This window comes from Zalophus californianus, chromosome 13 (assembly GCF_009762305.2).
Source record: "Zalophus californianus isolate mZalCal1 chromosome 13, mZalCal1.pri.v2, whole genome shotgun sequence".
Classification (NCBI taxonomy): Eukaryota; Metazoa; Chordata; class Mammalia; order Carnivora; family Otariidae; genus Zalophus; species Zalophus californianus.
In genome coordinates this window covers 78,694,691-78,711,589 of record NC_045607.1, presented here as the reverse complement: position 1 = coordinate 78,711,589, position 16,899 = coordinate 78,694,691, and the positions used below count along the sequence as shown (strand labels likewise).

Here is a 16,899-nt window from a genome sequence, read left to right as displayed (position 1 = left end):
ATATCTGCATTTTCTGTAATAAGGAGGGGGCCGGGGGTGGGGACACAGAATCTGGCAATACTCGCCTTGCATTTCAACTTGGCAACAGTCAGTTGGGGCCAATTGCAGGCCACCATGTTTAGTCAAGGTTTACACTGACCAGTAAACCTAGGTACCCCCAGCAGGCCTGGTTTTTGAGTTTGAGTGTTTGAGCTCCTGGATCTATTGCTTTCATTGGATTTTCAAAGGAATTTCTGCCTCAAAACACATTCACAGCTCTCAGAAGGAGGTGGCCAGTGAATGGTGGCTATGTGTTTCATAGTTAAGGAAACTGAGGTAGCTTGCCTAAGGCAGAAGGGCATGCAGCTAGCAGTAAAACCACCTTTTCCAACTATTCTTTTTATTATTCTTCTCACCTTCCTGCTGATACCTCTAGAGACTTAATTACCACATTCTGCCCCTTTTTTGCTTATAACTAAGGAAAATCAGTGATAAACAGCATGCCATACATTCTAAAATGGTGTGTTATTATCAGGCTCTATGATCTAATCACAAGGAAAGTTTTGCCTAGCCCTAAGTGTCTTTAGCTGGTATGGGCAATTTGAGGGGGCCCACCTGGCCCATATCCCAACACATTCCAATACTAGGAAAGATAAGATGAATGTTAATCTTGCACACATGGCCGGGGAATAAAATACCAAGAAAGGGTATTCTCTCCAAGGTCACCCACACACCTATCACAGAAAGCAGTTTCTGACAGACAGGGATGTTTCCATCCCTGGACCAGGTGGTTTGCTCATGTCAAAAATGACCATTATAAGAAGCTCTGAATCTGCAATCAGCAAAGTGAGCAGAGAACTTTGGTTGCTCATACTCATTCATCCCACTGGGCTTTGAGTTTGCCAGGAAGAAAATTCTCTTTTGGGGGGGGGGGGAGGGGGGAAAGAGAGAGAATCCCCAGCAGGTTCTATGCCCAGTGCAGGCCTTGATCTCATAACCCAGAGATCATGACCTGTGCCGAAACCAAGAGTCAGATGCTTAATGGACTGAGACACCCAAGTGTCTCGGGAAGAAAATTCTGTATGATGGCCATACATAGAATAGAGCACAACCAAATTCACCAGGCTGATCTCTCCAGTCAACACACACAGCACCTTTGCAATCCTACGATACCAGACGGTTACCCCAGTCCTGGAGCGTTTCAAGAACTGGAGCAGCATACAGCACAGGGTCACTCCACAGAGGGCTGTACAGCAAACGCCAACAGGGAAAATGCAGGGAAACCGGCACTGGGAAAGGCACCTGTGTGGGCTACCAAGTAAACCTCTTCGTTTCCAATTGAAATGGATCAGGAGGCTCTCAAGAGGCACATGCTTACGAACTCAGAAAAAGAATGTAACCCCTAAGCCAAACAAAACTACCACTTCTCGCTGCTCCCAACTGCATAACTGGTCACGGCACTCTGAAATAGTCTCTGAGTTTATCTGTACTATAAATAACTGAGGACCTCTTCCCCAGAGATATGGAAATACCATGGAAGAAAGAGAAAGCAGCATTAGTCCACCCCAACAAGGCGACCTGCCAATCGTTCTGGTGCTAAGTGCATCAAAAGAAAATTCCCAGAGCAATCCATTGCTACACCCTCCACATACCCTGGAAACCATGGATTCCAGGCAGTAGCTGAACCCAGCTGCAAGTAGATTCAATCACCCTCATCAAATTATAGGATGAATCCCATTATGGAGTTCGTGTGAAAATTTCTGGTTTTTTGTTTACTTAATTGTGGTAAAATACACATAGAATTTACCATCTTAACTATTTTTTTTAAAGATTTTATTTATTTATTTGTCAGAGAGAGAGAGAGCACAAACAAAGAGAGTGGCAGGCAGAGGGCTCTCCGCTGAGCAGGGAGCCCAATGCAGGCCTCGATCCCAGCACTCCGGGATCATGACCTGAGCCAAAGGCAGATACTTAACCAATTGAGCCACCCAGGGGCCCCCATCTTAACTATTTTTAAGCGTGCAGGTTAATAGTGTTAAGTATACTCACATACTTGTGCAACCAATCTCCAAAACTTTTCATCCTGCAAAACTGAAACTTTACACCTATTAAATAACTCCTCATTTCCCTCTGCCCCAGCCTCTGATGACCTTCATTCTACTTTTTATTTCTATGAACTGGACTACTTTATATACCTCCTATAAGTGAAATCATACAATATTTATCTTTTGGTGACTGCCTATTTTACTTAGCATAACATCTTCAAGGTTCATCCATGCTGTACCATGTGTCAGAATTTCTTTCCTCTTTAAGGCTAAATATTCCATTGTGTGTGTGAGAGAGAGAGGGTGTGTATCCATTCAGAAAAGCTATTTCTGTATCTCAGGGGTGTGATGATGTTGCTCTGGTGACCCACAAGTTATGCAGTTCAATTTGTAATGGTCATGATTTTATACTGGGAAAGAGAAACAGAGAGAGCCTGGATTGTGTGATGTTTGTATTCGAGGAGAAGAAAAACAAGCTAACCAAATGCAGCCCGTGGGGCTCAATTTCAGCATTGAGAAGCATCACCCCATTCCTCTGCAGCTCAAAAATAAGTTTTGTGAACTATATAGTCCCAAGTTCTGGAACAGGTGTTAGCACAGAGTTGGCACTCATAAGTTCATAAATGAATGAATCCAAAGAGTGATTGAATGCTCTAAGTCCAACAGTTTGAATACCTCTGGATTGGAGAGAGATGAGGGATAGAAAGGGAACTTTCTGTTTGAATTTCTATTAAGAGTGTTTGAATTTCTATTAAAAGTGTTTGAATTTCTATTAAAAGTGTTTGAATTTCTATTAAAAGTGTTTGAATCTAATTGAACATAATAAAAAAATAAAAAATAAAAGTGAATGATTTACCACAAGAAATTATTTTTGCGTTGTTAGTGGAATTTTTTTAAGGGAAAAAAGTCTGAGAGGGTAATTTGTCATAACAATATATCAATTCAATGTACCTTATGCATACCCGTTCTCAGAGAGCTACTGGAAAAAGTGCTCCACTAAAATGATGGAAAAAAATCACAAAGACATGGGATATAAGAAACAGGAGCCAGCCTAACAGAGGAAAAGGGGATCCCCATGACGATGCTGAAGACAGAGCCCAAAGTAACAGCTGTACATCCAACGTCAAGACTGGAAAGGTCTGGAGAGGCCAAAGCAGGTCAGAAAGTTGTACTCAAGATAAAACTGGTTAAAATAGGTATTACACGGGGTCATCTGGAGAGAAGATCTAGGCAACTGGCAAAGAACTTGTTAAATTAGTGAAAAATCCATAGAAAATTCTGGAAACACACACACAGAAAGACAACTCTGGGGGAACACAAAAGTTAGAAAGGGGGAGTACCCACATACTACGTAACTCAGCTTTTAATAGTGTATGAGTGTATGAGTGTGTGTGTGTGTAGGAAGGCATAGCACTGTTGAGCGGACTAAATATTGACCTGGCCAAAAGCTATGGACAGCTATATTCTGTAGATGTTAGGAACAGGAAGGACCATGTGAATGGTAGATGCAGGAATGCAAAAGAAATCCAAACCCTTATACTCCATCTGGAAAGTCATTTCCAGTGACTACACATGAAAAATCAGGAAAGAGCCACGTAAGTATTATTTAGAGGCATGAATAAGTATCAACAAGCTAAAAGAGATGAACATGATTGCTCTTTCAGAAAAGCAGGAAATGATGGAGGGTTCTGCTGTTTTAAGAAACAAACCTTATGGAATTATTTGACTCTGAACTATGTGTATATACAACTTCAATAAGACTAAGAAGTCAAAAAGAAAAAAAAAAAAGCACAACTGAGACCCACTTTGGAATATCTTACCTAACAATGATTTTTTTTTTTTAAATAGGAAATAGTTGCCATGTAGATTTCTGATGGGACACGAAGAAATAACTGGGTTACAGGGAGGATGGACATTTGGGAGTTCCAACACTGGATGAGTCTACCTACAGAAGTGCAATAAAGTCACTCTAAGACTGTTTGGCTCTTCAGCCTATCCTGAACGCCCATGATCAAAAAAATCCAGTGAGAAAGAAAAAGAAGCAAGATATATTTCAGGTCCAATATTTACCAAGCCCCTGATAGTTTTGGAATAGATGTCCTGCCAAAAACATGAGCCATGATAGAAAATTGTAAATAGTCAAAATAAGACCCAACTTTGTGGCAAATCACCAGTGTGCTGTATGGGTCTTTTCCTTCTCCTCCAGGGTACAATCAATTCAAAGTGCTATTCACACCCTTGTCCATCAAGGCAAACTTAACACTAGAGTACTAGTTCCTAATTTGGGCCCCAAAAAGGAGGCTCATGCTGAGCCCCATCTCGAATGGTTTGTAATCCCTGGAAGATATGGGCTGGTGGGGGAAGGGAGGTAAGAAACGTCTAGACTCTTACAGCCAAACCCAGGTGTCAGTCTAACCAGAATATTTAATGCTTTACCAGTTCTGGTAGAATCCAAAGCAGATGAAAAATTCACATCAAAATTTGTACACCAGGGGAAAGAAATTGAAGAACTCCGCTCCCACTTTGGCAATTAGGCGTGACCCACATTCTCCCTAGGAACAAATGATCAAAATCCTATGTGCAGATACAACACTCTCATTCTTAGTGGTTTAAAGCACTGCCCTGGGTCCAAATCTCTATTTTCCTCCTTCGGCTTCATTTTCCTCACCTGTAAACCAGTGTGGTGGGCTGAAGGGAGGGGTGATGATAGACCTCATAGGGTTATTGCCAAGATGAGGTGATAACAATCACAAACTTTTGCACCCCGCTAAGTATGTTAGGCATTATTTTCTAAGTGCCCGGCATATACAGCATCTGATTTAATCTTCAAATTATAAGTATTATTATCCCACTTCCAGATGAAGAAGCAGCACACAGATTAAGGAATTTAAGGATCATAGTTAGTGGTGGAGCGGGTATGCTAATTCAGGTGATCTGGCTCCAAAGACAGTGCTCTTAACAGCCAGTCTGTACCGAAACACATGAAATACAATGCGCACAATAAATGTTACGTATTCACACCCACAGCGGGTGCCAGTCCAGACAAAGTAGGTAAGTGTGATAGCCAGTTTGAGGTTTGGCTGCCTTATGAGACCGAGCCATGACCAGGGTCTCCACTCCTCTCCCTAAGCCCCCAAGCTCACTTTTTTCCCAAGCGTCCCCAGCGGCTGGGGGCACCCTCCCACTCCAAGCCCCCAGAACTTTCTGTCGCGCTCCGGGCCACAAGTGGAGAGGACCGGTCCGCAGGTCCCGAGGCTGCGAGTCCCCGCGGCGCGAGGTAAGGGATGGGCGGCCGGCGGCTGGGGGGGGGGGGGGGGGGGAGGGCGGAGTTTACCTTGACCTGCACTCTCATCGCTCTGGGACTCCCGCGCCGGGCACACACGGCCGCCTGGGCACTTCTCCCGCGGCCTCCCGGAACCGCGGCGCCCGGCTCGTCCGGGTCCCCGCCGGCCAGACGTGCCCCTGGCCGCTCGGAGCTGCGACTTCTCTCCTCCCTGCTGCCGGCTCACGCCACGTCCGGTCTCCTCTACCGCGGGCCCCGAGCGGAACCCGGGAGCTACCTCCTCTCCAGGGACGTGTCCCCACCGCCCTGAGCTGAACCCCGGGCCCCGTTAGGTTTCCGCTCTGACACCACCTCCGCGCTGGCCCCATTCCAGCTCCTGGAACGGGGACTGCGGGACCTGCCCTTTAGTGGGTGCCCTACGTTAGCCGAAACCTCAGAGATGATAATCAGCTTCAGGTGGGGACCCGAGGACGGGAAAGCAGGTGTTTCGTAAGTCCCAGCTATTCTAGATCCTACTTAGATCCGTGCGCGACCGGCCCCACCCAGAGCCGCCTGGGGCCCTGGGTGCAGATCAGGTAAATGGCCTACGGCCCTTTTGCCCCACCAGCCCTGGGCGGCCTTGCCTACCTGTAAGCGCTCCACATCTGGTCGGGCTTTCATCCTTGACTCGCAGGCCTGCTCGCAAAGCCTTATCTGAGCTTCTGACTTGTGGAGTCACATCTGGGCTCCACCTCCACACGCTGCCTTTTAAGGCCCTGTAGATTTGTCAGGATACTTTTTCGCCTCATTTACCTCCTGTGTAGAAAGGAGGTGTATTTCTACCTTACCTAAATGAAAGTGAAGCCAAATAGAATGTTCGGTAACAGACATATTTGTGGTATCGTATTGTTCTCATTGAGTCACTGTGGTAGGGGGAGGACATGAAAAGAGCCTTATAGCACCACTTTTACTATCTTGGAGTTACTGGGTATGTCAAGGGACCCCTCAGCGCCTGAGTTTATTTGTCTATGCGGTGGGAATGACAGCGAATAAACCCACCTTCCTCAGAGGTTCTACTGAATAAAAGAAATCCATAAAGTACCATACAAATGCGTTCCTGATTTCTGTTATTTTCGGTGCGTTCTTCTAGCTAGGCAGTCTTGATGCAGGTGGGGTCCGTGACTATGGGTGGATCCCGGTATGTTGGCAGATGATGCTCACTTGTAATTACAATGCTGGTTGTAATTAACTAGTGCTGTAATTAACAATGCTAGCCATTCATCCGTGATTACTGACTTAAGAGTAGGGGCACCTACCCTTTCAGTCCACTCTGAATTTCTGCCCAGTGAGCTCACATTGGCAGACATGGTTAACAGGTTCCCCCTACCCCCATTTCTTTGCGTGGCTTTAATGAACATATATTAGAAAACTTGAACATCTCATATGTGCCGTAACATTTTGTTTTCCTATTAACACATTCACTCTTTCCTTGACCCATCTCCTTCAAAATGTTAATGATCTATAGGCAGTGAACAGGTTCAGAAGCACCCCCCCTAAGGCAGGTAAGCATGTCTTGATTGGTGTTCCTCCATATATCTCCCCTGTTAGGTCTCTCACAGCACTAGAAACTGGGAGATCTCAGAAATCTGCAGACCCACCAAGAGGACTGGACATCTAAGACCCAAAATTCTTAAGATCTTGGTGCACTGTGATCACTGACTTCTAGTTTAATGTCTGCGGTAAATTTACATGTTAGTATGGTCACATGCTCTTTTCTGATCAAGCTGCAAGGCACAAAGTCTAAACTACCAGAGCCATTCCAGGGCTTATGGCATCTGATTTACATGGCATTTTGCATACATTATGGCATGCTCATTTACAAGCTGCCCTGGGTTCCTTGTATCAGAAGCACCTGAGGAATCTGTTAAAACCGCAGATTCCCAGGGCCCCACCCACCCCTCCCAGACCATTGGTATTGGAATCTCTGGGGTGGGGCCCAAGAATCTGTATCTTTCATGGCGCCTCAATCGATAAAGGCTTATCTATAGAAGTCTTCTGGCCACAAATATACCTATGCCCAAAACCTAGCTCTGAAATCTAAACTTTAGAATGTTCATTAGTAGTCTAATGTGGCTTGACTCAGGCCAAAAAATATTTCCTGAACACAGACTGTTTGTCAGGTATCCTGCTGGGTGCTGGGAAAACAAAGATGAATAAGACATTGTCCAGTCTGCAAGGAGTTTGAGTTTGTAGGAGGAAGAAGAATCACAAATGAAACAGTACCTGGGGCGCCCTTGGTAACACTCGTCAATAGAAACAGTGCTATATTTTCTATACTTTCTCCTTTGTTGCCCTCCCTTATCCCTTTCTTCCTCTTCCCATTCTTAACTCCCATGTCGACTTCTCTGTCAGACCTACCTTTTTATCCTGGGCATTGTGTATGTTTGTTTCCAGACCCAGCATGGTTTTAAGATACTGCTCCAACTTTTAAAGTCAATCTAATGATTTCAAAATGGAAAGAAACAGCTGATTTTTCAGTGGAGAAAAATGGGTATGACAACATTTTTTTTTTTTTTAATGTGTGAAGATCTTAATGAGTCCCAGTAATTGGAGGCCACTCAGGGGTAGTTTCTAATATATGCATTCCTCTCCTGAAGAAATTTGTTTCAGCTTGGATTTGGTCTTGATTGTGTTTATTTGGACAGGAGTGAGGGTTGTTGGGATTTTTGCACAGTAATACTTACCAGCCTCTCTGGACAGTCTAGGGGGGGAAATGAGAAAAAAAAAAAAAATGAGCTCTGTTCCTTTGCACGGAGAAGAAGCAAGAGCACCATGGGGAAACTCTGGCCCTCCATGCATCAGGGCGTATTACCACCCTTGGTTTGTGGTCCTCACTCTGGGTGGTCACCCCTTTCCTTTCTGAGGCATACAGGAAACAGAACAAATGCACTGGTATTCTGAAGGGGGTAGCGGAAAGTATGGTAAGCTAAAGTGGGTTCCACCGTGGGGAAAGTTTAAAGGTATGGGTAATTAATTGAAGAAGTCAGATGAGGGTGTATTGCCGGCAATGAGGGATGCAATTCAGCCCTCCCAGTCCATTCCTGTGTAACTGTTTCTGTTTTTAGACTTTCCTATTCAAACCCAAGGGGCTGGGTTTGAATTTCATGCATTTATTTTCCCCAACAGCTACAAATCAAATTTCCTTTTGAAAGGGAGCAATCAGTTTTCTTCTGCTTACTGAATAAATTTCTCTCCTGTTCAGTCCTTCTAAAGGGAATCTGCTCCCAATTTATTTCTCTCTTTGCTCTGAAAATGGATTTTCCTCCTGTTACATAAGCAAAGATTAAAATATTGATGGCTGGCAAGGTGGAGAAAGAGGAACTCTTTCTCTTTGGTGACAGTTTAAGACAATACCCTTTTATAAGGCATTTTAACATTCCAGATTCAAGGCATATCCTTCTTTGTCACAGTGCCAATCTTAGGACTTCATACATCAGAAATACACAAAGATATGTCTGTAAGGATATGTGTAGTAGCACTTTCTGTAATGAAGAAGGATCGCTAATAAGCCACACAGCCATCAGTGAACGTCAGCGGGCCATGCAACACTGTGAAGCTTTCAGAAGAGTGACTTAGATCTAAAGGTGCAGATATGGAAAGGGAAAACCACAACTAGTAAAAGCAAATAAAAAAAAAATTTCATTTTTTAAGATTTATACGTGTAGGTTGGAATATTCGCAGGAAAGTTCTAGAAGAATATATGCCAAACTGCTAACAAGGGAAGGCATACTTCTATTAAAAAATTATTCATTGCTTATCTGAAATTCAAATTTAACTGGACATCCTATCACACAAGCCTACTTTGGTAGCTTCAGTTGTTACACAAGCCTACTTTGGTAGCTTCAGGCAGCTGTGGGTGCTTTTTTTTTTTTTTTAAGATTTTTATTTATTTATTGAGAGAGAGAGAATGGTAGAGAGAGAGAGCATGAGAGGGAAGAAGGTCAGAGGGAGAAGCAGACTCCCGGATCATGACCTGAGCCGAAGGCAGTCGCTTAACCAACTGAGCCACCCAGGGATCCTTCGTGGGTGCTCTTTTTTAAAGTGTGCATTACGGACAATGACACCAAACCTAAGCTCCACTAGGACGGTATATTCACATTCAACTGTGAATGATTCTTGAAGGGAAGAAAAGAAGGGCCTTAAAACCCTTTGAGCGCCTGTAACACTCAGGCCGGGCTGCGGATAGATACCATCTTCTTCAGCTTCTTCAAAACAAACACAGTTGATACTATTCTTTGTTCAATGACCACAAACTCCTCCCATCCCAGCACACACCTCTTTGCAATGGGACTTTGCAACAGCCTCCCCTCCCCCATGAAGAGGCTCAGTCTCTTCTCCACAGCCCTAAGTCTGCACTAGACTTGTGGCCAATAAAATATGGCCAAAGTGACACGGTCAAAGTTCCTGAGTCTAGGCCTCAAGTGGCCTGCATTTTCAGCGTTCCCCTCATGTAACACTACCCTAGACCACCATCCTGGGAAGAAAGACCAACCCTCAGAAGTACACAGAGAACCCTCAGAATCATGTGGCATAATCAACCAATGTTATTTTAAGCTACTAAATTTGGGGGTTACTTGTTGTAAAGCCATACATAACTCAGTTTCTTTTCTCATTGTTTTCCTCAATTTTTGTTCACACAAAATCTCTGTGAGAATTCACTAAAGGTGAGAAATCTTCACTGTGAGTCTCAACAGTTTCTCAACTTGTAAGGTGTGAAGCCAATGAAAATTTGAACACAGGTCTGTGTGGCTGTAAAGGTCCACGGTTTTTTGTTTTATTTTGTTTTGTTTTGTTTTGTTTTTACACACACCTTGAACATAATGAGCATTCATTAAAATTTAGTTGGGTAACTAACTGTATGAATCAGAAGTTGGTTTTTATTACTTGCATATATCAGACTTAAGAATATATCTATCTGACAGGAAATGTCTACCAGTGCTAAAAATTTTAACCTTTAGTCCTTTTCTCTTGATTAAATTACTTGGGGGCGGGGGGGCAGGGCAAAAACCACTATTCAACCTATTACGTTTTCCCTGAAAGGTGAACACAGTTGTTCATCCACGCAACGAGTACTTCAGTAGCTTAAGAAGCTTTGTTATTCCATTTTAGGTAAGAAAACTGAAAGACAGAAAAAATGTATGGCTTAACTAGAAGAAACCAACTAATTAAACCCTCCATACCTGCCTCATTTATCCAGCACTGTTTTCTCTTTTAACTTATTTTTATTTTTTTTTTAAAGATTTTATTTATTTATTTGACAGAGAGAGACACAGCGAGAGAGGGAACACAAGCAGGGGGAGTGGGAGAGGGAGAAGCAGGCTCCCGGCTGAGCAGGGAGCCCGATGCGGGGCTCCATCCCAGGACCCTGGGATCATGACCTGAGCCGAAGGCAGACGCTTAACGACTGAGCCACCAGGCGCCCCTCTTTTAACTTCTTTTTAAATGAGTAGCACTTCACAGAAAGTTACAAAAATCATATATAGGATCCGTTGAACTAAAATGAGAGGCTTTTGGAAAAATTTTAAATTGATAATATTTTAAGTATTCCTTCTGAAGTATTCTTTACATTATCAATGTGTGCCAGGAATAAAGGAGGAAGAAATTACTATTTATCAGGCACTCACTGTGAGCTGTTGAGATAGGACTTATTTTTTAAATTTTATTTATTTATTTATTTTCTTAGGGAGAGGAGGGGGGCAGGGGCAGAGGGAGAAGGAGAGAAAATCCCAAGCAGGCTCCACACCCAGCACAGAGCCCAACGCAGAGCTTGATCTCACAACCCTGAAATCATGACCTGAGCGAAAATCAAGAGTCAGACTGTTAAGAGACTGAGCCACCCAGGCACCCCTATGCCTTATTTTTATTTAACACATTATTAACCACCATTTTATATAATAACTGGGTTTCCAAAAAGTCAAAACTTGTCCAGAGTCACAGACTGAGTAAGTAGAAGAACTGGAATTCCAAAACAGTTTGTCTGACTCCAAGGCCCATGGTGTTTCTATGCTATCAGAGTTCCTATCCAGAATACTCTCAACTTCTATTTACTACTGAGGTTTCATTTTGCTTTTGTTTTAATGTTACTTCAATGAAAGTATTTATAAACTCTGAGCAAAGACTCATTTTTTTCCAACTGACTTTCCGTATGACAGCAGATCTACACAGAAAAAGAAACTGCAGGGATCCAGGACTGATGAGACCTTTAGATTACGTCCTTCTCTAAACAAATCGAGTGTGATTTACTTAATGGTAAAGATGCCCAAGCATTGCAGTAATATCCTTGAAAGTATAATAATTCAAACTTTTTTGAGACAGGTCATTAAGTTTAGATACTAAATCTGGAATCACTGTACTCTAACCACAGAATTTATCTAGCCATCTTAAGTAAATAAATCCTAAGGGTTCTGAGGGTTGGCCAGTCTCTCCAGGCAGTCTTTCTTCCCAGGATGGTGGTCTAGGGTAGTGTTACATGAGGGGGAAGGCCGAAGCTGCAGCCCCAATGGAGGCCTAGACTCGGGAATTCCACAGTTCAGGTAGAATGGAGATTGTTTTACTCACCTAAGAATAAAATGTGGTCATTAAAGTCTTCACAACCCTGTGACCCAGAAAGATCACATCTAGAGCTCTCGCCCCAAAAAGCCCACCTTACATATGATCCTAATTTGTAGAATAAGATAGTCATATCAAAGTTACATAATATGTTAGAAATTAGCTGACAGTCTGTTATTAGAGGAGTAATTAAATTACTAGATGTGTAATTATGTAGCTGTTGAAAACTGCTAACAATGAAGATCCTAAAGGAAGGCCAAAAAGAGAGCAAGAACAGAGAGCGTTTACTGCATGAGTACAACTATGTAAAAAAAAATTATGCAGAAAAAAAATTAGAAATGACTCCTTTTTGTTTTTCTAAGTATTCTGTACTGTGATCTTATTATTTTTATAATGTTTAAAATTAATTAAAAGTGAAAATCTCACATATCTTGGAATGACTCACAGGATTACCTGAAATTCCCATTTTATGCTTTTTCTGATCATTTATTCTCCCTGATGAATAAAACATGAATTTCACTCATATCCCAGACCCTTCGAGCCCAAAGTTCTGTACCAGTGCTATTATTTTTTTATGTTTTATGATTCATGTATAACACTCCATAGCCTGGTGCTTCTCAACCATACAGGCTATGATAATTTTGTTCTGGCTAAAGCTGTTCAACTGAGCACACAACCCTGATGCCAATTTCTCCTTTGCCAAGGAAATGTGTGCACCACTATTTCATCAGTACTTATGGACGTCAAGATCAATGATGAAAGAGCGACAACATAAGAATGAAAACATTTCTATGTGAGTTTCAGCAGGAATCCACATATTACCATAGTTTGTGAAGTTTCCCATTGGCCTTTCACAGTAATGAAACAAAGATATAGATTACACTTTGCAAGAACACAAAGGTCTGATATTTCTTTTCCTAAGCCCCGAATACCCACGCCAAGCAATGTGTATATTCCTCTCCCTGACTGCTCATCTGCATACTATTTTGCGAGTATAAGTATATTTTAGATGCTATTTCTTGAACATGCCCCACAACTTTTGTCACTATAGACACTTTGAACTAACTCAAGATGGTTCCTCCACAGAGCTTGGAATTCATCATATTTATTATTCTGTGAACCATAAAATCCATGTGGGGACAGAAGGATAAAATAGCTTTATCCTTACTTTCATAAGTAAATAAAATCAGGTCTCATAGCAGAGAATTATCAACTAATGTGCTAAAATGTGACCAACCTCTTTGTGGCACCTCCCAGACATGGCATCCCACAGCTTAGTATGCTCTAGTCAACTGTCCCTTGAAGATCCCTCTGTCACCAGTGTCCAATTCTTATTGCCCATCTGGAAAGACGACTCTTGGAGCACAAATAATACCCCAAGGTAAAAGTCTCGATTTCTCTCACGATCCTTCATTTTGTTTAATCCCTCCCATCCCTCTTTTTAAAACCTAGATTGCCTCCTGATCATGATGTGTACTAGGAAGCTAGTGCCCACCAACTATCCAGAAGTTAACTTCTCTACTACTATGGTGCTCTTGCCAGTTTTCTACCATCCTTCCTGTTACTAGTTGAAATTGTATCCCTTGCAGAAAGGTATGTTGGAGTCTTAACACCCAGTACCTCAGAATGTAACATTATTTGGAGACAGGAGTTTTACAGAGGTAACAAGTTAAAATGAGGCCATTAAATTGGACTCTAATCCAATATGACTGGTGTCCTTATGAAAAGGGGAAATGTGGACACGTGCACAGACATGCATAGGGGGAGATGATGTGAAGACACAGGGAAAAGACAACCTCCAAGCCAAGGAGAGGGGCCTGGAGTACATCCTTCCCTCACAGCTCTCAGAAGAACCAATCCTGCTGACGCCTGGATTTTCAACTTCTGACTTCCAGAACTACAAGACAATAAAATTTCCATTGTTTAAGCCATCCATTTATGGCAGCCATGCAAACTAATACACTTCTCTACCATTCAGATTCATGACAATTCTCCTTAGAGTAGGCCTTTTAACAAGGGGCACCCTAACTCCTTGTTGCCCTAAAATAGATTCAGATAATGCCTCTTGCACAAGCATAAATATGAATAGCACACTTTTTTATTCTCAAAAGGGTCCATGTTTATGTAGTCATTCTACCTACACCACCCACAATCCTTCTTACAACCCACTTCCCTTCAGCCAAGAGGTTCTTCCCAAACGCTTTGGCCTCTGAATATTACAGACCTCCCTTGGTGCAATGACAAAAGGGATATTCACTCAGTTTTTGTTTTGTTTTGGCTATATTGTACACCTTGTAAAGGTAGGAACCACTTCTTTCTCTTTGTATCACCTAGCATTTACATGGCCCAGCGTGCAAGAAGTGTTTATTCAACCCAACGAAGTGTAAGTAAGAGCTTTATTATCTATAACTCTTTAGTAAATATCATACTTGCTCCAAATTACCCTCTCTTACTTTAAAAGTTATCAGGAAACAGATATAAATTGCTAAGTATATTTTATGTGGCTCAGGAATTCTCACTAAAAAAGTATGAAGAATAAAGCAAGTTGAAACATTTTAACTTCTTATGGCATTAGTATGCTTAGACCAGCATGACTGTATCTACAGAGAGAAACCAGACTTGCGCAAGTATGAGTATCATATTTCCGCAAAATGTTTTACGAACTTGTAATAGCATAATGGAAATCAAAAACCACAAAAGGAGAATATGATTACTGCAAATAATGTATCTCATCAGTAAAATGAGCAGAGATTGGAAGACACTTTCCTGTGGGTTGTAAACTATATCGAAAAAGGGACTGATGGGGCACCTGGGTGGCTCAGTTGGTTAAGTGTTTGCCTTGGGCTCAAGTCATAATCCCAGCATCCTGGGGTCCTGGGATCCAGCAAAGTAGGGCTGCCTGCTCAGCAGAGAGACTGTCCCTCCCAACCCCCACCCCAGCTCTTGAGCTCTCACTCACACACATGGGCGCGCTCTCTCTCTCTCTCCCCCTCTCAAATAAATAAAATGAAATAAAAAGGGACTGACATAAGTATAGACTTAAAAGTCCCCTCTAGGACTTCTTTTTTTTTTTTTAGATTTTATTTATTTATTTATTTATTTTAATTTTATTATGTTATGTTAATCACCATACATTACATCATTAGTTTTTGATGTAGTGTTCCATGATCCATTGTTTGCATATAATACCCAGTACTCCATTCAATACGTGCCCTCCTTAATACCCATCACCAGGCTAACCCATTCCCTCACCCTCCTCCCCTCTAGAACCCTCAGTTTGTTTCTCAGAGTCCATAGTCTCCCATGGTTTGTCTCCCCCTCCGATTCCCCCCCCCTCATTTTACCCTTCCTACTATCTTCTTTTTTTTAACATATAATATATTATTCGTTTCAGAGGTACAGGTCTGTGATTCAACAGTCTTACACAATTCACAGTGCTCACCATAGCACATACCCTCCCCAATGTCTATCACCCAGCCACTCCATCCCGCCACCCCCACCACTCCAGCAACCCTCAGTTTGTTTCCTGAGATTAAGAATTCCTCATATCTGTGAGGTCATATGATACATGTCTTTCTCTGATTGACTTATTTCGCTCAGCATAATACCCTCCAGTTCCATCCACGTCGTTGCAAATGGCAAGATTTCATTCCTTTTGATGGCTGCATAATATTCCATCGTATATATACCACACCTTCTTTATCCATTCATCTGTCAATGGATGTCTGGGCTCTTTCCATAGTTTGGCTATTGTGGACATTGCTGCTATAAACATCGGGGTGCACGTACCCCTTCGGATCCCTACATTTTTATCTTTGGGGTAAATACCCAGTAGTGCAATTGCTGGATTATATGGTAGCTCTATTTTCAACTTTTTGAGGAGCCTCCATACTGTTTTCTGGAGTGGCTGCACCAGCTTGCATTCCCACCAACAGTGTAGGAGGGTTCCCCTTTCTCTGCCTCCCCGCCAACATCTGTCCTTTCCTGACTTGTTAATTTTAGCCCTTCTGACTGGTGTGAGGTGATATCTCCTTGAGGTATTGATTTGGATTTCCCTGATGCCGAGCAATGTTGAGCACATTTTCATGTGTCTGTTGGCCATTTGGATGTCTTCTTTGGAAAAATGTCTGTTCATGTCTTCTGCCCATTTCTTGATCAGATTATTTGTTCTTTGGGTGTTGAGTTTGATAAGTTCTTTATAGATTTTGGATACTAGCCCTTTACCTGACATGTCATTTGCAAATACCTTCGGTTGTCCTTTGGTTTTGTGGACTATTTCTTTTGCTGTGCAAAAGCTTTTTATCTTGATGAGGTCCCAATAGTTTGTTTTTGCTCTTGCTTCCCTTGTCTTTGGCCATGTTTCTAGGAAGAATTTGCTGTGGCTGAGGTCGAAGAGGTTGCTGCCTGGTTCTCCTTTAGGATTTTGATGGACTTCTGTCTCACATTGAGGTCTTTCAACCATTTTGAATCTATTTTTGTGTGTGGTGTAAGGACATGGTCCAGTTTCATTCTTCTGCATGGGGCTGTCCAATTTTCCCAACACCATTTGTTGAAGAGACTGTCTTTTTTCCATTGGACATTCTTTCCTGCTTTGTCGAAGATGAGTTGACCATAGAGTTGAGGGTCCATTTCTGGGCTCTCTATTCTGTTCCATTGATCTATGTGTCTGTTTTTGTGCCAGTACCAGACTGTCTTGATGATGACAGCTTTGTAATAGAGCTTGAAGTCCGGAATTGTGATGCCACCAGCTTTGCTTTTCCTTTTCAACATTCCTCTGGCTATTCGGGGTCTTTTCTGGTTCCATACAAATTTTAGGATTATTTGTTCCATTTCTTTGAAAAAAGTTAATGGTATTTTGGTAGGGATTGCATTAAATGTGTAGATTGCTCTAAGTAGCATTGACATCTTCACAATATTTGTTCTTCCAGAACATGAGCATGGAACATTTTTATTTATTTATTTGACAGAGAGAGACACAGCGAGAGGGGAACACAAGCAGGGAGA

General features: G+C 42.3%; 1 protein-coding gene across 7 annotated transcripts in view; it reads right to left on the bottom strand.

Annotated features, from left to right (window-relative positions):
- Positions 1-16,899, bottom strand: part of TRPM6 (transient receptor potential cation channel subfamily M member 6) — a 164,664-nt gene that overhangs the window by 127,361 nt on the left and 20,404 nt on the right. For 4 of the 7 annotated variants that reach the window (XM_027616433.2, XM_027616438.2, XM_035723696.1 and 1 more), the window contains exon 1: positions 5,935-6,039. The exons of 2 other annotated variants lie outside the window; for them this stretch is intronic. In XM_027616433.2, the coding sequence (XP_027472234.2) occupies positions 5,935-5,967 (33 nt within the window). In that variant the 5' untranslated portion in view covers positions 5,968-6,039. Of the gene's footprint in view, positions 1-5,358; positions 5,537-5,934; positions 6,040-16,899 lie in introns of those variants that run through there. One more of the 7 variants, XM_027616434.2, reaches the window with a different exon arrangement.